Raw genomic sequence first — 21,585 nt, 5'->3', positions numbered from 1 at the left:
CCCAGAGTCTCACTCGCCTCACCCCGAGTCTCACTCGCCTCACCCAGAGTCTCACTCGCCTCACCCAGAGTCTCACTCGCCTCACCCCGAGATCACTCGCCTCACCCCGAGATCACTCGCCTCACCCCGAGATCACTCGCCTCACCCCGAGATCACTCGCCTCACCCAGAGATCACTCGCCTCACCCAGAGATCACTCGCCTCACCCCGAGATCACTCGCCTCACCCCGAGATCACTCGCCTCACCCCGAGATCACTCGCCTCACCCAGAGATCAAAACAAAGGGGAGTTGATGGGTGGCGTAACCTTTTTGTTGCTGCGTGACTGAAGAGGTTGAGCATACGGATAAAATTCAAACAAAAAAAAAGACTCCGATTTATACCTGAATCAATTTCACAACCATGTAATTAAGAATTCGAGCTATTCTTCAATCAATACCAACGGAAGCACAGTCAGAGGTTTCTCGGTCATGGCCAACCCGCCAACAATCATTTTGCAGTAAATGTATGCTCTGCCTTTAGCGGTTACCTTGATCAGAATCTGATCTGTCAGAAGAAACGGTTGATCCTATGCTGTCCACCCGCGTCCTCTCAACATTTAGCAGTTCCAGCTGCCGCTTCAAGTGACGTTGTTCCCGCTCTAGCTGATCAATCTGATGAAGTGCCCTTCTGTCACCTTCTTCAAGTGTCTGAGAAGGAAGCACAGATACTTTGGTTATGTACATTCACACTGGCCAACAGAACAGGGATTGGTCGCACAGAATTCTCGTAAGTGAATACGCTTGTCTTTATAAAATCGCTGGCGTGATGAATTTTCAGCTTTCTAGCCGAGTGGCCAGATATAGTGAGAAAATACCTCCCAAGAAACACAGATTGTCAGATTTGCTTCACTGCTACCAGCTACAGTGTCACACATCGCCTGGCACAGATAGGTTGCTCCAACATGACAATCCTGTGGATCACTAAGTCCAAGCAGTCAAACAGACTATTTCTGCAGGCGAAGTAGTCAGGGAAAGAGAGGTAAAAAACCTCCTCCGCTGCTCAAGAACCACCAAGTAGTAGCCCAGATGTCACCTTATGTGGTACTTCCAACAGCTCTTTATTCCCGAGCAAGGCTAGCATGTCTCATGGGTCACTTAAGAGGACAGGAAATAAGCAATGGGGTGAAGGATTAGGAGGAGGCCATTCAGCCCCTCAAAACTGTTCCACGCCATTCAGTTCGATCCTGGAAGATCTGTACCTCAGTTCCATTTACTGACCTTTGCTCCATATTGCTCGATACCCGAACCTACATTCCGAGTTGTGCAAGTCTAACTCCTATGACAAATGAAACCCATACACCAATAACACGGTTTTAGTTTTACATAGCTTCATTCCATTTGCTAGATCTCAGCCTTCCCCTCCCATGCATGACACAAAGATACAAGACTAGGATATTAAATAAGTAACCTGTCGCAAGTCTCTGCCAATGCCAACTGGAGGCGCCAAACCACCTTAGCGTGCATTCCCAGATTTGTCACATTGCTGCCTTATTTCTGCTAGAGGTCGATCCCCTAAAGGGTCTTAGAGGTCAGAATCTGAATGAGACAATGAGGGCAGAGGCATCTACTTGGTGAGATTTGTCATCACATACTCTTACATTAGCAGCACTGAAGATGGTGCCATGATGTGGCAGTGCAGTGGAGGGAAGAGACCAGGTAACTAAGTAGGTCATTCTATCAGAAATGGTTTAGTCTGCTGTCAAAAGTCTAAATGACATGCAATTGCCCAGATATTCAAATGAAGGCAAAACCTTCCCTTTTTAAACCTTTTAAAGGGTCCTATATTTAAACATGTTTTCAAAAACAAGTAGCATGCGAAATACAGAACCTCTAGCTGAGAAAACCAGTGTCTGAATGCAATGAAGTTGTGTGAAGGTGTTAAATTTGATCATATCTAATGGGGCCAGCCCTTCCTGTCCTCATCTTATTTGTGAATAACAGCAATGCTGTGAATGAGGGCTGGCAGGCTGGGGTCAGTGATGTTAGGAGTTCCCTAGTATTACAAATTGATCTGCTGGGCTGATGTGCGCGCAGTATTTCCCTCCCAGTAGCTTACCTTGATATGTAATTTGGCTTTCGTAAGTAAACTGAGTGTGGTGTGTCTCGTGCTCTCAGCTTCCACTGGGACCAAATCTTTCAAACGTTCCAAGCAAAGTCGCAGGTGAGCCCGTCTGGTCAAAAGGAAATGCATTTCACTTTCTTTAAACTCACAACCTCGGAGCTGGTAGGACAATTCATCAACAAAAAAAGCTACAATCGTTTATGAATCATCAAATGATACTGGGACACGAACCAGTTCTTTACATCCACCCCCCCCTCAGACCTCTCCATCTTTCATCAAGTTGCATGGTGCTCAAGGATGGGATTCTGTCGTGCAGATGCTTTTGATGCAGTACACCATAAATCAATGCGAGAAGGAATTGTATGATTATGATGACAAGTACTTCGCACAATCTGACAATTCCAAGCAATGGCTTTCATTTTCAGATGATGTAGTGCACCTACTTACTGGTCAACACAGGTCAAACTGCGCAGGGCTGGACTCCGTGCTAGCCCTCTCACCTTGGAGTCAGAAGGTCGTGGGTTCGAGCAGCAACTGAAGACATAACCTAGGCTGACACGCGAGTGCAGTACTGAAGGAGTGCAGCATTGTCAGAGCTGTGATCTTTCAGATGGGGCTGCAGAGGTGGAAGTAAAAGATCTATTCAAAGTAGAGCAGGGGTAGCCCCACATCCAGGCCAATGACCCCCTCTCAAACACCCCCAAAACATTTCAACTGTTCACTTCTCTCATCTGCTGTTTGTGGGACCTTGCTGTGCACAAATTGGCTACAACAATCACACTTCCAAAAGTAATTTATTTCAGGTAAAGTGCTTTGGAGTCCCGAGGAGTGAAATAAGCCAATATAAACCGAGTTCTTTCTTAACTAACTATATTGGAAGTGGCAATGTAATGAGAGGCGAGAGTGCTACCATCAAGCCAAGTCAACACTTCACAGGCTCCACAAACACACCCAGTCACTGTTCTTTTGGCAGCAAGGCTGCAGACAGAGTAAGAACATAAGAAATAGGAGCAGGAGTCGGCCATACGGCCCCTCAGGCCTGCTCCACCATTCAATAAGATCATGGCTGATCAGCAACCTCAACTCCACTTTCCTGCCCGATATCCATAGCCCTCAATTCCCCTAGAGCCCAAAAATCTATCGATCGCAGCCTTGAATATACTCAAAGACTCGGCACTCACAGCCCTCTGGGGCAGAGAATTCCAAAGATTCACAACCCTCAGTGAAGAAATTCCTCCTCATCTCGGTCTTAAATGGCCGAACCCTTATCCTGAGACTCTGCCCCCTGGTTCTAGACTCTCCAGCCAGGGGAAACAACCTCTCCGCATCTACCCTGTCAATCCCCTTCAGAATCTTGTATGTTTCAATGAGATCACCTCTCATTCTTCTAAACTCCAGAGAGTATCGGCCCAATCTACACAATCTCTCATCATAGGACAGCCCTCTCATCCCAGGAATCAATCTGGTGAACCTTTGTTGCACCGCCTCCAAGGCAAGTATATCCTTCCTTAGATAAGGAGACCAGAACTGTGCCCAGTACTCCAGGTGTGGTCTCACCAAGGCCCTGTACAATTGGAGCAAGACTTCCTCACTCTTATACTCCAACCCCCTTGCAATAAAGGCCAACATGCCATTTGCCTTCCTTATTGCTTGCTGTTCCTGCATGTTCACTCAGTGTTTCTTGCACGAGGACATCCAAATCTCTCTGAACACCAACATTTGAAAGTTTCTCACCATTTAAAAAATATTGTTTTCTATTCTTCCTACCAAAGTGAATAACCTCACATTTCCCTAAATTATACTCCATCTGCCACCTTACTGCCCACTCACTCAGTCTATCGATATCCCTTTGCAGACTCTGTGTTCTCCTCACAGCTTACTGTCCCACCGAGCTTTGTATCATCAGCAAACTTGGATATATTACACTCAGTCCCTTCATCTAGGTCATTAATGTAGGTTGTAAATAGCTGAGGCCCCAACACTGATCCTTGCGGCACCCCACTAGTTACAGCTGGCCAACCTGAAAAAGATCCTACTCTCGGTTTTCTGTCCATTAACCAATCCTCTATCCATGCCCCCAACCCCATGAGCCCTTATCTTGTGTAATAACCTTTTATGTGGCACCTTATTGAATGCCTTTTGGAAATCCAAATATGCTACATCCACTTATCGACCCTGCTAGTAACATCCTCAAAAAGCTCCAATAAATTTGTCAAACAGGATTTCCCTTTCATAAAACCATGTTGACTCTGCCTAACCATGTTATGATTTTCTCAGTGCCCCGATACCACTTCCTTAACACTGGATTCCAGCATTTTCCCGACAACTGATGTCAGGCTAACTGGCCTGTAGTTCCCTATTTTCTCTCTCCCTCCTTTCTTGAATAGCGGGGTTACATTTGCTACCTTCCAATCCGCTGGCACCATTCTAGAATCTAGGGAATTTTGGAAGATCAAAACCAATGGATCCACTGTCTCTGCAGCCACCTCTTTTAGAACCCTAGGATGTAGGCCGTCAGGTCCAGGGGATTTGTCGGCCATTAGTTTCTCTAGTACTTTTTCTCTACTTATATTAATTACGTTCAGTTCCTCACCCTCATTAGACCCTCGGTTCCCCACCATGTTTGGTATGCTTTTAGTGTCTTCTACTGTGAAGACAGATACAAAATATTTGTTTAACGTTTCTGCCATTTCCTTATTACCCATAATAATTTCTCCTGTCTCAGCCTCTAAGGGACCAATGTTTACTTTTGCTACTCTCGTCCTTTTTACATACTTGTAGAAGCTCTTACAATCTGTTTTTATATTTCTTGCTAGTTTTCTCTCATTCTATTTTTTCCCCTTTATCATCAATCTTTTGGTCATCCTTTGCTGGTTTCTGAAACTCTCCCAATCTTCAGGCTTACTACTCTGCTACACACCATTATAAGCTTCTTCTTTTAATCTAATGCCATCCTTAACTTCTTTAGTTAGTCACGGTTGGATCACTTTTCCCGTGGAGTTTTTGTTACTCAATGGAATGTATTTTTGTTGAGAATTATGAAATATTTCTTTAAATGCTAGCCACTGCTTATCTACCGCCATACCTTTTAATCTATTTTTCCAATCTGCCTTAGCCAACTCGCCCCTCATACCTAGGTAATTGGCTTTATTTAAAAAGTTTAAGACTCTAATTTCAGACTTAGGCAAGTCACTCTCAAACTTTGCGAACTTCTATCATATTATGATCACTCTGCCCCAGAGAATCCTTTACTATGAGATTGCTAATTAACCCTGTCTCATTACACAGTACAAGATCTAAAATAACCCACAAAGGGTTTGACCCGAAACGTTGACTCTATTTTCTCTCCACGGATGTTGCCTAGCCTGCTGAGTTCTTCCAGCATTTTCTGTTGTTATTTCTAAAATAGTCTGTTCTCTGGTTGGTTCCATGACGTATTATTCTAGGAAACTGTCCCAAATGCATTCCATGAACTCGTCCTCTAGACTACCTTTGCCAATTTGATTTGTCCAGTCTACCTTTGTTACAAGCTCCTACTAGTTCTTGATTAATATTCTGTCCAGCAGTATAGGGGGCCTATATACTACTCCCATTAGTGTTTCCTGCCCCTTGTTATTCCTTATCTTCACCCACACTGATTCTACTTCCTGATCTTCCGAGCCGAGATCCTTTCTTCTCTACTGTCCTTATGTCATCCTTTATCATCAGGGCTACCCCACCCCTCCTTTTCCATTCTGCCTGACTTTTTGAAAGCAAGGCCAAGAATTTTGAATGGTCCAAACTTGGTGCACTAGAAATTTGCAACAGTGAACTGTTCTGTCTGTAAATAAAAAAACTCAGGCTACGTTTCTGTAATCGGAATACACGGAACCTACAATACTGAATTTATGATGATCCAAAGTACTGTACACTCATGGAGAGCAGATTCTGGAGCAACTAATGGAGGCAGTGGTGCATTATGCAATTTCTGAAATGGCAAACTGTTCCTTGCACAGATTCAGTCAAGAAGGGGATGAATTGCGTTAAAAATGTGAAGGAATTCCAGAAGAATTAGAGGAGTCCATGGACCATCAGAACTCAACTTTAAAAGGCAGCTGAAGTCAGTGCCACAAGCAGCCAGAATGAATTTCTTTCGGGATTGCTGGAGTTGCCTGTAAATAAATGCAGCCCTACTGCGGTCTCGTGTTGTTGTACACACTTCGTGCCTCTGAATCTGGATACAGTTTACAGTTCTGGGCACTACGCCAGTGCAATGTAGCACACTATTTCACACAGCCACGTGTCCCACACTGGTTTACTCCAGGCTGAATGGGCTGACAAAGTCAATCCAATACATGGTGAATCACCAGTTCAGCTGCTGTGATTTAAATGTCGTCCTCTGCCAATAGATTAACAAAACACACTGCTGCTCCTCAAGCTGGTGAGAACCACGTTGCTCACAACACCCGTTACTGTGCTCCGGGAACCCAATGGGGTGGCATAAGTCACCATTTCAATTATGTGCTTCTTTGCACCTGTTCTTCCAATTCAATTGTCATAAAGATAATAAAATAAAAGACTTTAGATTTAATAGTTACTTTTCTTTAAAAAAAGCCTACTACTGACGTTTTGTATCTCAGAAAGCAGAATGTATTACAAAACTGGCAATCCAGCAACGTTAAAGGCACTGGAAGCATTCAGTATCGTGTACATAAAACATTTCAAACAAGAATTAGGAGCTTTCCGAGTATCCTGGCCTACATTTCCCCATCAACCAACATCAGCAACGGAATAGATCGAACTGATCATTCATTTCATCGCTCGTGGGATCTGACTGTGCACAAAATATCTGCAGGCAATTCAACCAGAGGGCTGGCATACATCACAGCCAAACTCTTCGATCATCCACTATTACATTTTGCACCAGGAACAAAGAGCAAGAACTGCCGTATGATTTCCTCCTCTGTGGCCCAGGTGCACCGAAGTCCAATGATCTGCCCCCACAAGCCCAGCCGAAATCAGCCCCTTCTTCACACGCAACATACTCTCTTATTGATCTGTATGGCACCACAGTATTTCCCCACTGAGGGCTGTGCAGACTTTCTGGTTTTCTCCAAAGTGGATGGTCCAGCACCTCATCTCCCGCACCAACTGCAGACCAGAGACTTGCCAACTACCTGCTACTAGAATCTTACAATAATGAATGGCACAGTACAGGAGGCCATTCAGCCCAGCGTGCCTGTGCTAGCTCTTTGGTAGAGCTACCCAATTAATCCCACTCCACCGCTCTGTCCCCATAGCCGTCATTTTTTCCCTTTAAGTATTTATCCAATTCCCTTTTGAAAATTACTAACGAATCTTCCGCCACCCTCTCAGACAGTGCATTTCAGATCACAACAACTCGCTGTGTAAAGAAGTTTTTCCCTCATGTCTCCTCTGGTTTTTTTTGCCAGTCACCTTAAATCTGTGCCCTCTGGTTACCGACCCTCCTGCCACTAGAAACAGTCCTTACTTATTTACTCTTATCAAAACCCATCATGATTTTGAACACCTCCACAAAATCTCCCCTTAACCTTCTCTGCTCGAAGGAGAACAACCGCAGCTTCTCCAGTCTCTCCACATAACTGAGGTCCCTCATCCCTGGAACCATTCTAGTAAATCTCCTCCGCACCCTCTCCAAGGCCAGGATATCCTTCCTAAAGTGCGTTGCCCAAAATTGAACACAGTACTCCAGCTGAGGCCTAACCAGATTTAGGAAACATAGAAGATAGGAGCAGGAGTAGGGCATTCGGCCCCTCGAGCCTGCTCCGCCATTCAATGAGATCATGGCTGATCATCTAAATTCAGTACCCTGTCCCTGCTTTCTCCCCATATCCCTTGATCCCTTTAGCCTTAAGAAATATATCTAACTCCTTCTTCAATATATTTAATGAATTGGCCTCCACTGCCTTCTGTGGTAGAGAATTCCACAGGCTCACCGCTCTCTGGGTGAAGAAATTCCTCCTCAACTCTGTCCTAAATGGCTTGCCCCTTATCCTTAGGCTGTGACCCCTGGTTCTGGACTCCCCCGCCATCGGGAACATCCTTCCAGCATCTAGTCTGTCTAGTCCTGTTAGAATTTTATAAGTTTCGATGAGATCCCCTCATTCTTCTAAACTCCAGCGAGTACAAGCCCAATCGACCCAATCTCCCCTCATACGTCATTCCTGCCATCCCAGGTATCAGTCTGGTGAATCTTCGCTGCACTCCCTCCATGGCAAGAACATCCTTCCTCAGATAAGGCGACCAAAACTGCACACAATACTCAAGGTGTGGGCTCACCAAGGCCCTGTACAACTGCAGCAAGACATCCTTGTTCCTGTACTCAAACCCTCTCGCTACGAAGGCCAACATACCATTTGCCTTCTTAACCGCCTGCTGCACCTGCATGCTTACCTTCAGCGACTGGTGCACAAGGACACCCAGGTCTCGTTGCAATTCCCCATCTCCCAATCTATTGCCATTTAGATAATAATCTGCCTTCCTGTTTTTGACACCAAAGTGGATAACCTCGCATTTATATTATATTGTACCTGCCATGCTGCTGCCCAATCACCCAACCTGTCCAAATCATACTGGAGTTTCTCTGCATCCTCCTCACAGCACACACGCCCACCCAGCTTTGCGTCGTCTGCAAACTTGGAGATATTACATCTAGTTCCCTCGTCCAGATCATTAATATATATTGTGAATAGCTGGGGTCCAAGGACCGATCCCTGCGGTACCCCACTAGTCACTGCCTGCCACTCAGAAAAAGAGCCGTTTATTCCAACTCTTTGCTTTCTGTCTGCCAACCAGTTCTCTATCCAAGTCAATACCTTGCCCCCAATCCCATGTGCCTTAATTTTACACGCTAATCTCTCATGCGGGACCTTATCGAAAGCCTTTTGAAAATCCAAATACACCACATCCACTGGTTCTTCCTTATCTATTTTACCAGTTGCATCCTCAAAAAATTCCAGTAGATTAGTCAAGCATGATTTACCTTTTGTAAAGCCATGTTGATTGTCCGATCCGGTCACTTTTTTCCAAGTGCTCTGCTATTACATCCTTTATAATGGACTCTAGCATTTTCCCCACTACCGATGTCAGGCTTACCGGTCTGTAATTCCCCGTTTTCTCTCTACCACCCTTTTTGAACAGTGGAGTAACATTAGCTACCCGCCAATCCATGGGTACTGTTCCAGAGTCTATCGAATTTTGGAAGATGACCAGCAATGCATCTACTATTTCTAGGGCCACTTCCTTAAGTACCCTAGGATGTAGATTATCAGGCCCTGGGGATTTATCGGCCCTCAATCCCATCAATTTCCCTAACACCATTTCCCTACAAATACTGATTTCTATCAGTTCCTCCCTTTCATTAGACCCTATGTTCCCCGACATCTTTGGGAGGTGTGGTAAACCACTGTTGTTCACTCTTGCCCATTGTTGTACCTGTCTGTGCATGCCTCAGCTGGCTCCGCCCCTGGCTCCACCCATATGCCCTGGTATAAAGGCGGCTGCTCTGCAGTTCCCCAGGCATTCAGGACCGGTCGACCACTAGAGGCATGCCTTCGTTCTTTAGCGAATAAAAGCCTGTTTGTTACTCTCTTAACTTCCAGTCTTTCTCAGTAATTGATAGCGCATCAGGAGGTTATTTGTGTCCTCCTTTGTGAAGACAGAACCAAAGTATGTATTTAATTGGTCTGCCATTTCTTTGTTCCCCATTATAAATTCCCCCAATTCTGACTGCAAGGACTGCAAGCGTAGGCTTGACTTCACCAATCTTTTTCTCTTCACATATCTATAAAAGCTTTTAGTCAGCTTTTATGTTCCCTGAAAGCTTACTCTCATACTCTATTTTCCCCCTCTTAATTAATCCCTTTGTCCTCCTTTGTTGGATCCTAAACTGCTCCCAATCCGCAGGTTTACTGCTTTTTCTGGCCAATTTATATGTCCTCTCCTTGGATCTTATGCTATCCCTAATTTCCCTTGTTAGCCACGGTTGAGTCACCTTTTTTGTTTTATTTTTATGCCAAACTGGGATGAACAAATTCTGTAGTTCATCCATGCGATCTTTGAATGTTTGCCACTGCCCATCCACTGTCAACCCTTTGAATGACATTCCCCAATCAAACCTACCCAACTCGCACCTCATACCATCGTAGTCTCCTTTATTTAAATTCAGGACCCTAGTCTGAGTCAACTATTTCACTCTCCATCTTAATGAAGAATTCTATCATATTATGATCGCTCCGACCCAAGGGGCCTCGCACAACAAGATTGCTAATTAATCCTTTCTCATTACATAATACCCAGTCTAAGATGGCCTGATCTCTAGTTGGTTCCTCGACATATTGGTCCTGGAAACCATCCCGTATACACGCCAGGAATTCCTCCTCCACAGTATTGTTACTAATTTGGTTAGCCCAATCTATATGTAGATTAAAGTCACCCATGATAACTGCTGTGCGCTTCTCTAATTTCCCGTTTAATGCCATCCCCGACCTACGCATTACTGTTTGGAGGTCTATATACCACTCCCACTAACGTTTTCTGCCCCATGGTATTTCTCAGTTCTACCCATACAAATTCCACATCATCAGAGCTAATATCCTTCCTTACAATTGTGTTAATCCCCTCTTTAACCAGCAATGCTACCACACCTCCTTTTCCTTTCTGCCTATCTTTCCTGAATATTGAATACCACTGGATGTTGAGTTCCCAGCCTTGGCCATCCTGGAGCCATGTTTCCGTAATCCCAATCATATCATATTCGTTTACCTCTATTTGCGCAGCTAATTCATCCACCTTATTACGAATGCTCCTCGCATTAAGACACAAAGCCTTCAGGCTTGTTTTTTTAACGCTCTTAGATCTTTTAGAATTATTATTTACTGTGGCCATGTTTGATTTAAACCCTTGATTTCTCTGTCTGCCACTTTTGTTTTTCTCCTTCCTGTCTTTTGCTTTTATCCTCGTTTCCCTTTCCTCTGTCTCCCCGCTCAGGTTCCCAACCCCCTGCCATTTTAGTTTAAACCCTCCCCCAGAGCACTAGCAAACACTCCCCCTAGGACATCGGTCCCGGCCCTGCCCAGGTGAAAACCATCCGGTTTGAACTGGTCCCACCTCCTCCAGAACCGGTTCCAATGTCCCAGGAATTTGAATCCCTCCCCCTGGCACCATTCCTCTAGCCACGTATTCATCTGAAATATCCTTCTATTTCTAGCACGTGGCACTGGTAGCAATCTTGAGATTACTACCTTTGAGGTTCTATTTTTTAATTTACCTCCTAACTCCCTATATTCAGCTTTTAGGACCTCATCCCGTTTTTTACCTAGATCGTTGGTACCTATATGCACCACGACCACTGGCTGTTCACCCTCCCCCTCCAGAATGCCCTGCAGCCGCTCCGAGACATCCTTGACCCTTGCACCAGGGAGGTAACACACCATCCTGGAGTCTTGTTTGCGGCCGCAGAAACGCCTATCTATTCCCCTTACAATAGAATCCCCTATTACTATAGCTCTCCCCCTCTTTTTCCTCCCGTCCTGTGCAGCAGAGCCACCCCTGGTGCCAGGAAGTTGGCTGCTGCTGCCGCCTTCCCCTGGTAATCCATCCCCCCCATCAGTATCCAAAGTGGTATATCTGTTTGAAAAGGGGGATGGCCACAGGGGACCCCTGCACTACCTGCCTGTGCCTAGTACTCTGCCTATTGGTCACCCGTTCCCTTTCTGCCTGTGCCACCTTTATCTGCGGTGTGACCAACCGATTAAACGTGCTATTCACGACGTCCTCAGCATCGCGAATGGTCCAGTATGTATCCAATCGCTGCTCCAGCACCGCAATGCGGTTTGCCAGTAGCTGCAGCTGGACACACTTCCTGCACACGTAGTTGTCAGGGACACAGGAAGTGTCCCTGTGTTCCCACATAGCGCAGGAGGAGCATACCACAGCACCGGGCTATCCTGCCATGACTTACCCTTTAATTAATTGAAATTAAATTAAATTAAATCAATCCCACCAATTACACTACAGATAAATGATATATTTTAGGGCCCTGGTTTACCAACAGTCCCCGCTACACCACAGAGACCTCGGAAACTATAAACCACAGAGTTAGAGTTTAAGAAAAGAAATACTCACCAACCAATCACTTACCTGCTTTCTGGTGACGTCACACTTCGATTACTTTTTACTTCTCTCCCTCTCTGAGATTGGAGATTAGTAAACCTACCTGAGTCTCTGGAGGCCTTTTAAAGCCTCGCTGCTCGCGTTTCCTGCCGCCGCTGTGAGGCCTACCTGGTCTCTGGGGGCCTTTTAAAGCCTCGCCGCTCATGTTTCCCGCTGCCGCCGCTGTGAGGCCTACCTGGTCTCTGGGGGCCTTTTAAAGCCTCGCTGCTCGCGTTTCCCGCCGCCGCTGTGAGGCCTACCTGGTCTCTGGGGGCTTTTTAAAGCCTCGCCGCTCGCGTTTCCTGCCACTGCGAGGCCTACCTGGTCTCTGGGGGCCTTTAAAAGCCTCGCCGCTTGCGTTTCTCGCTGCCGCCGCGAGACAATTTCTTGCTTTTGTATTCTATGCCTCTATTTATAAAGCCAAGAATCCAGTTTGCGCTTTTTTTTTCTTTTTTTTTTTTTAAAAACAGCCTTCTCAACTTGTCCTGCCCCCTTCAATGATTTGTGTACGTTCACCCCCAGGTCTCTGTTCCTGCACCCCCTTTAAAATTGTACCATTTAGTTTATATTGCCTCTCCTCATTCTTCCTACCAAAATCTATCACTTCACACGTGCCAATTTAATCTGCCCTGTGCCTGCCCATTTCACCAGTCTGTCTGCCCTCCTGAACTCTATCCTCCTCACTGTTAACTACATTTCCGAGTTTCATATTATCTGAAAACTTTGAAATGATGTCCTGTTCACCCAAGACCAGGTCATTAATATATCAGAAAGTGCAGTGGTCCCAACACGGACCCCCTGGGGAACATCACTGCACACTTCCCTCCGGTCTGAGAGACAACCGTTCACCACTACTCTCTGCTTTCTGTCCCGTAGCCAGTTTTGTATCCATGCCGCCACTGTCCCTTTAATCCCATGGGTTTTAATTTAACAAACAAGTTTATTATGTGGCACTTTGCCAAACAACACTGCAGGATTCACCTTGAGCTTTGTGATTGTAATTTTTACACTCACTCAAGATACAAACGAGTCACGCAAATAAATAGCTAACCACCAGGATGTATAGAATATGGGCTCTGAATCGGACATTCACAGGGTTAGAGGGGGAAGAAACACGACTGCAGTTCTGGGAAGGGAGAGAATGGCAACAGTAGATACACATACCAACTGACCATTTATTGTCTGATGCGATCTGTAATTACGGCCTTTAATGGAGATGGATAAATTCATAATGGGGGCAGCGGCAAATGAAAGCCAGGCATTTAACAGGGAGAAGGGAGAAAAAACTGTGACTCGGCCTCACTTGCAGACAGCTCCATAGCCGATTTCAAGGTGATGCTGATAAAAGACTGACAGCTGGTCACCTCTTGGTTGTAAAGTGTGTGTGGGGTGGGGAGTTCCAGAAGCACAAGGGAGAAAACGAGTCGGGGGGGGGGGGGGGGAAAGCAAAAAGAAAATGTATTAGGACAATCGTTACTGCTGACAGTGTCTCAATATCACAACTAGTATCTACAACAGTAGCAGACATCGCAGCAAGTATTGTTGAAAACTTTTCACTGGATAATCAGGGATCTGTAAACTACTGTGGTCCTGGTGCATTTCAAACTGCCTTGGTCACATTCTCCTGCAGTGGGTTGGGCCCTCCAACCTTTATCCAATGTCTGTGGAGGAAAGTTCCATGATGGTGTGGCTGAAGTGTGGAATTCCAGTCTGAAGATGCCCAACCATCACACAAGCCAGCCATGCCTTGCTCACTCATTTACTCACCACCAGAATGGTCCAAAGTTACAAAATGATAAACGCTGAAACTGCACCATCCCTTCGCCAACTGAACAACCCATCAGAATGAATCTCTGGGGGGGGGGGGGGGGGGAATTGAACAACTAAGACTTGGTCTTTTAGTGAAAAATATGAAAATGCTTTCTAATCCATCTACTGAAATAGCTGCACCAGTTGTTGCTCCATCAATTACTGAACAGACAAATCAAATATCCATCATGGGGACTCACTCAGTATGGCGTCAATTAACGCCTTGCCATGTAAGAGGGTGTACACATTGTTGCTCGAAAGGAGATCGGTGGGCTCCAGCTGGTCCGGATTATGTCGTTAAGTGAAAACTTTAAGATTTCATGAATTTTTAAAAAATGAAAGCATCTTGCGTGCCTGTTTAGTGAAATATACTGCTCGGTATGATTGTAGCACACCTACAGGAGGATCCACAATTGTAGCTGCTCTCAGCGGGCGGGCACAGCAGTGGAGTGTGAAGACGTCACTGACATTGCATTAGCATTCGGCAACTGAACGCACGTCAATTCCCATATGGTCAATGGGAGCTCGAGATGACACTGCCTGCGGGTGGCACCAGTTGAAGACGACTTTGGCATCTCCGGCACCCGAAATGTCGAATCTCCATTTTACACCAGAATTCGTTTTGTGGCAATTGTCTAATAATAGATCACCCTGAACAAATCTGGACAGAGAGGGGGGGGATGGGCAAGAGTGATGGAAAAAAAATGCAATTTATTTTCCTTCCATACATGTACTTCCTAGCACAGATCAATGGATAGTTACCAGGAGCACTGACCCTGGATGATTTTTCCTCTTTCCTGAAGTTGGCAGCTCGGAATCAATTGTTAGGCCCACCATGCAAACTAGGATCAGCGATCAACACAGATCAGGGAAGGAGCCTTGGACCTTCTGGGTATGTATGCCTTAGTAACACATACCGTGGCACACTGACCCAGCACTGGGAGAGCAGAACAATGATGTTTGTAAGTTAAATGAAACTAGATCCCTTAACAGAGTCGATATCAATAAAAATTTCACGAGGAGGGTGGGGGGGGGGGGGCGAGAGACAGGAGACCGACCGACCGAGAGAAAGAGACAGACAGACCGAGAGACAGACAGACAGACCGACCAAGACAGAGAGAGAGAGACCGAGACCGAGAGAGACCGAGAGAGAGAGACCGACCGAGAGAGAGAGACCGACCGAGAGAGAGACCGACCGAGAGAGAGAGAGACCGACCGAGAGAGAGAGAGACCGACCGAGAGAGAGAGAGACCGACCAAGAGAGAGAGAGACCGACCGAGAGAGAGACAGACCGAGAGAGAGACAGACCGAGAGAGAGACAGACCGAGAGAGAGACAGACCGAGAGAGAGACAGACCGAGAGAGAGAGAGACCGACCGAGAGAGAGAGAGACCGACCGAGAGAGAGAGAGACCGACCGAGACCGACCGACCGAGAGAGAGACAGACCGACCGAGAGAGAGACAGACCGACCGAGAGAGAGAGAGACAGACCGACCGAGAGAGAGACAGACCGACCGAGAGAGAGACAGACCGACCGAGAGAGAGACAGACCGACCGAGAGAGAGACAGACCGACCGAGAGAGAGACAGACCGACCGAGAGAGAGACAGACCGACCGAGAGAGAGACAGACCGACCGAGAGAGAGACAGACCGACCGAGAGAGAGACAGACCGACCGAGAGAGAGACAGACCGACCGAGAGAGAGACAGACCGACCGAGAGACAGACCGAGAGAGACCGAGAGAGAGACCGACCGAGAGAGACCGACCGACCGAGACCGACCGACCGAGACCGACCGACCGAGACCGACCGACCGAGACCGACCGACCGACACCGACCGAGAGAGAGACCGACCGAGAGAGAGACCGACCGAGAGAGAGACCGACCGAGAGAGAGACCGACCGAGAGAGAGACCGACCGAGAGAGAGACCGACCGAGAGAGAGAGAGAGACCGAGAGAGAGAGAGAGAGACCAACCGAGAGACCGACCGAGAGAGAGACAGACCGAGAGAGAGAGAGACCGAGAGAGAGAGAGAGACAGACCGAGAGACAGACCGAGAGAGAGAGAGACAGACCGAGAGAGAGAGAGAGAGAGACCGAGAGAGAGAGAGACCGAGAGAGAGAGACAGACCGAGAGAGAGAGAGACAGACCGAGAGAGAGACAGACCGAGAGAGAGACAGACCGAGAGAGAGACAGACCGAGAGAGACAGACCGAGAGAGAGAGAGACAGACCGAGAGACAGACCGAGAGAGAGAGAGACAGACCGAGAGACAGACCGAGAGAGAGAGAGACAGACCGAGAGAGAGAGAGACAGACCGAGAGAGACAGACAGGCCGAGAGACAGACACACAGACAGACCAACCAAGAGAGAGAGACGGACACAGAAAGACAGAGTAGAGGGAAAGGGGGAGAAAGAAATTGAGACCAGTGGCCGTGGGTGGGGGGTGAGGAAAGAGGAATGGAAACGCGAAAGGAAGCGTTTGATACAGACTGGGGTAAGGAGAGAGAGACCAACCAGGCAGGTAGATCGAGGAGTAGACACTAACGACAAAAGATGGTGAGATACAGGGAAAAGAGGAAGGGGGTAGACAGAGGTGAGAGAAAGAAACTGAGCGGTAGTGAGAAAACGACAGAGAGACAGGGGAGGGCAATTGACGGAGAGATGTGATGAAGAGAAAATGGAAGGAGGGGGCAGAAGAGAGAAAGCAAAGGGGTTGGGGAGCAGGATCAGAGGCGAGGGAGAAAGACAGACAGAGAGGGGGAAGGGGAGGGAATAGGAGAAGGGAGGAGACTGATAGATGGATGGGGGAACAGGAACGAGGACGGCGATGAGGAAGGTGTTGACGTTTTTATGCTGCAGCATTGCCCAAGATCAATCAGAACACTCATTGTTGTCATTTGTTCATTGGCTAGGACGGCAGCCCTCCCAGATATTTGGATAATGGAAGAATAATCCAGTGGCTCTCAAACTGGGGTCCGTGCAGACAGGCCGGTATAGCAGAGGGGGAGGGAATAACCCTGAAACATTCAGCAGCTGTGCAGCGAGGGGTCACACCTGAAACGGTGCCAGTATTCCCAACAGGAGCCACCGAGCCTAATTCCCACTCCAGGAGGAGCAGGGAGGTGCTGTGTGGTGAAGTATTCGACAGGCATGTTGCTGAACCCGTAGGGTTACCTTGCAGCTGAAGGCAAGACACTGATGAACTTCACATTCAGAAATGAAATGTGCAGGGAGTTTTAGTATCATTTAGATGGGTGGGGGGGGGGGTCGGTGATTACTCATCCATTTGAAAAGGATTCTTCAACCAACAAAGCTTGTGAACTACAGCTCTAGAAAAGGAAAATTGATGGCAACTAGGGGCTGTTTGAGACAAACAAAAATATCAAATTTTCATGGATAAATCCAACTGTACATCTGGAGGGCCCAATTCCAAATATTAGTCATGGCCACTTTACAGAACAAAACACTCTCACAAAAGTCAAAGTTTTACTTCGAGCGATTAAAGATTTCCCTCAGCTGTGTACGAGAACAGTGCCACTGCACGGGGAACCATTTCAGACACGTGAAGGCCCCTCAAATGGAGTAAGTGCAGCAGAAAACTTGGCTATGCTGCGTACTAAATTCCTCAGAGATAAATAATCTTTTAAAGATCTTGTTTAGCAACATTCTACCTAATGCTGGCATGAAGCACAGCCAAGCATAGTTTGGAGGGTGCATTCAGCAATAACACAAACCTACCAGTCAAACACCGAAAGGGAAACTGAAAGTTAGCAGCCTTCCTGACTGGTTTTTAAAAGGGTTCATGTGAAAACCAAAGACTGCATCAGCTGACACTCTTGCCTATTCTAGCTTTGTCATTCACAGTATTTCTCTTTGCCCCCACAGCTAAAACAGCTTTATTGGGCGGGCACACATTTCTCCTTCACTTCTAATTATCAAGTAAAAGTTGAGCAAATAATCACAAGTCTTGATTCACAGTATTGTTACTGTAGTATAAAGAAACTGCCATCTTTTCATTTTATACTGCAAGGTTCAAAATACTGGTAGATTTCTTGCCCCCTCTTCAGGGTTCTCCTCACCTTGGCCTTAAGATTCAGATAATCTTACCCGTAGGCCGCTGCCAATGTTGCTCTTGGCCTGGTTTCCTTACAGGTACATGTGGAAGACGCAGTCATTTCCCTCTAAGCCCCGAACTTTTGCTTTTTACTTCCCGACAACAAACTGAAGATTGCGACTACCTGTCGGCCGCCTACATTCATCGTGGTTTTTGAGTCGCCTGCTAGTCAGTTTTTGATACTATTTCAGGGTGGCAGGCACTGAAATTGCACTGCAGCCTTCAAAGGGTTAAAATTACATTTTTCATAATGAGTCTTTGAAAGAAAACAGCACAAATGGAAAAACTTCAACAATGGCTGTACAGCACCTACACACTGCCGTCTCGACAGAAAATTCCAAGACCCTCCGCGGAGATCACTGTGGTTTACAGACTGTGTGAAGACTCTCCCAAAGGCTCTCGAATGGAAGGGGCTTTATATAATTCTTGCCCTCTCCACGTCACCCCAAACAGATGCTGAAGCATCATGGGTATGCAACACAACTGAAGACAATTGCAGAAAGCAAAATATATATATATATACACACACACACACACAGGAAACTTTGTGCTATCCGGAGGTGAGCTATCCGGCAATCTGGAGCCACCGGCAAAAATCAGCAGCCGTTTTTTATTTTTTATTATTATTTTTTTTTGTTGCTTTGTTTGAACAGTCAAGCTGTGCAAGGTCTGTAGCTATAGCAACAGCTTCAGCTGCAGAGCTTTAGGGCCACACCCGAGTGTTTAGAAGCTGTTGCTAAGCAACAGTGTTTGTTGTCAAATACGGAGATAAGAATCTCCGTATCTCTCAACATTAACTCTGGAGAGTACGGCAGTTTTGAGGCAACGGCAGCAGCTCGGTCCCGTGGGTGCCGGATAGCACAAAGTTTCCTGTATATTTAGTTTAAACTACTATAAATCTTTGTGATTTTTAAAAATGGGAAATAGGGTTATATCTGGCACTTTACAGCCTGCAGATAAACAGCACCTCCTCCCAGACATCACCACTCTGCAGAATTTGCTAGCATGATACCATTTCTTAACTGGCCTCAATCTAAAGCTGCAACTCCCTTTAACAAAACAAAAACGACGTTACCCTAATCTAATCAGATCTTCGTGCTACCACCAACCATTCTGTAAGACAGTCGCCATCTGTTTCAACATGACTGAATCAACAGGAAGTAGTCTTTAGTCTTGCTCGTACAGTATATAAAGGTATGCAGCTACTTTTAACAAGTCTGTCACAGAAGAGAGAAAATTTGCCGTGCATGTTTTTTTTTAAATGTGGAGTCAACATAAAGAAATACATTACAAGAAAAAGCCATCAAGTCCCTCAAGATCATTTCCCCCATAGACCAAGTATAATTTGCACCAGCTAAGCCTCTCTCCTGATGAAAATAACAAGTGTAACTCGAAGATGAAGGTATATGAAGTTTCCACCCAATCCCCAAAAGCTAATCCAACAAAACTCCAGTGCATTATCCTAACCTCATGATCCAATAGGGCTCCACAAACCTACCACAGGTAATTAAGGATGTTACTTGTAGTGCCGCAATACCTCAGCCACACACTTCCCTGGTTTTATTTATTGATAAACAGGCTAATACGTTAAAGACAAATATAAAATGATTGCCCTGCCGCCCACAACCGGGGAATGAAGTAATTACAGCCCTGCGCTCCCTGCCGACTGGCAGCAGAACAGGAGAGAAGTCCACTGAGTTTTCACTTGTCGGAGTCTTTGCCCCATCCTTACTTAGTCGCACTTTCACTGCAGACCGCAGCATACCTGAAATATGAATTTGGGAGACATTTCCCCCCCACACAGCACTCCCGATCGCAAGCTGGTGCTTTTGGCAGCGCTGGATGCTGCACATCTGGGCCCAGACGGGCCGCGGGCTCAGCCCAGCCAGACGGGCCGCGGGCTCAGCCCAGCCAGACGGGCCGCGGGCTCAGCCCAGCCAGACGGGCCGCGGGCTCAGCCCAGCCAGACGGGCCGCGGGCTCAGCCCAGCCAGACGGGCCGCGGGCTCAGCCCAGCCAGACGGGCCAGGCAAGGTATTTGTTTCACTGGCCTGTCAGACCGCTGGGGAAGGTCAATCACCAGATAACTGAAGTTGTGAATTTGATTCATTCACTCTCAGGGTGTGGGCGTTGCTGGCAAGGCCGGCAATTATTGCCCATCCCTGGTAGCTATGAGAAGGTGCTGGTGGACATCCGTCCTGAACCGCTGCATGTTTGATACCACGGAATGGCTTGCTAGACTAATTCTGTGCGTAGTTATGTTGGTGTGGGACTGGAGTCGCGTATAGGTTAGACCCAGTCAGGGCGGCAGCTTTCCTTTCCTAAAGGACATTCGTTTTTAAAAAATTCATTCTCAGGATGTGGGCGGCGCTGGCAAGGCTGGCAATTATTGCCCGTCTCCAATTGCCCTTAACCGAGGGGCTCACTCGGCCATTTCAGGGGGTAGTTAAGAGTCAACCACATTGCTGTGGGTCTGGAGTCACATATCGGCCAGACCGGTTAAGAACGGCAGATTTCCTTCCCTGAAGGGCATTAGTGAACCAGATGGGTTTTTACAACAATCCAATAGTTTCATTACTGAAACTCGCTGTATATTCCAGATATATTGAATTAACTGAATTTAAATTCCCCAGCTGCCATGGTGGGATCTGAACTCTCGCTCTGCGGATTACCAGTAACATAACCACTACACTACCGTACTTACACTACACTACCGTACTTAACAACTGCACACCTGTCTAAAAAAGCCTCCCCAGCACACATCTTGTGACTTATGGTTGGCCTATTTTAGCAACAAGATGTCTTGAGCATTAGCTTTGTTTAGTTTGCATTTAGTTATGAGTAATCTTAGCGTAAGATTTCAGGTTCCTTACGATCAGAATTGAATTTGACAAGTGTCCGATTTATTGCCCATTAATGATCGAAATTCTTCCTATCTGCTGACAAACCAGTTTGTTTTCTTCCTTCAACCAAGATTCCAACTCCACTGTAGTCTGACTGAAGGGACCCATTGGTAAAAGAGCAAATCAAATCTGCACCAGTTACTTCGTGCGTTGGCACAATACAAAAACTCAGTTAATGAGATGTTAAGACTCAAGTTTGGGTCTACAAATCTCTCCGTTTCCAGGCTCCAAATCTCTGCCCTGGTGAGATGGGCCACTGCTACGCTGAGGAAAACTTTCCCCATCTCTATATTGTGAAGTTCTTCACCACAACAGTCCAAGGGACCAGTTGCAGTGTCAGTAAGTAGGTTTCTGGATGCTCTGTTGGCCAACACAGATGAGGGGTGTAAAAAAAATGACCTTCAGAGGCAAAACGCTTTAAAATAAATGTTTCATTCAGGGTTCAACAGATTCTGGCCTACCCTTGGACAAGCTTCACTCCAGACTG

General features: G+C 46.5%; 1 protein-coding gene across 1 annotated transcript in view; it reads right to left on the bottom strand.

The window, feature by feature from the left end:
- Positions 1-21,585, bottom strand: part of mxd1 (MAX dimerization protein 1) — a 44,199-nt gene that overhangs the window by 7,091 nt on the left and 15,523 nt on the right. Inside the window, exons 4-5 of the mRNA XM_085971356.1 lie at positions 2,096-2,210; positions 528-687 (exon numbers count right to left, since the gene is read on the bottom strand). Coding sequence (XP_085827482.1) covers positions 528-687; positions 2,096-2,210 — 275 coding nt within the window. The remainder of the gene's footprint in view (positions 1-527; positions 688-2,095; positions 2,211-21,585) is intronic.

This window comes from Somniosus microcephalus, chromosome 30, assembly GCF_052327205.1.
Source record: "Somniosus microcephalus isolate GS21.2 chromosome 30, FLI_Smic_1.0, whole genome shotgun sequence".
NCBI lineage: Eukaryota > Metazoa > Chordata > Chondrichthyes > Squaliformes > Somniosidae > Somniosus > Somniosus microcephalus.
This window is presented reverse-complemented; position numbering and strand designations above follow the sequence as displayed.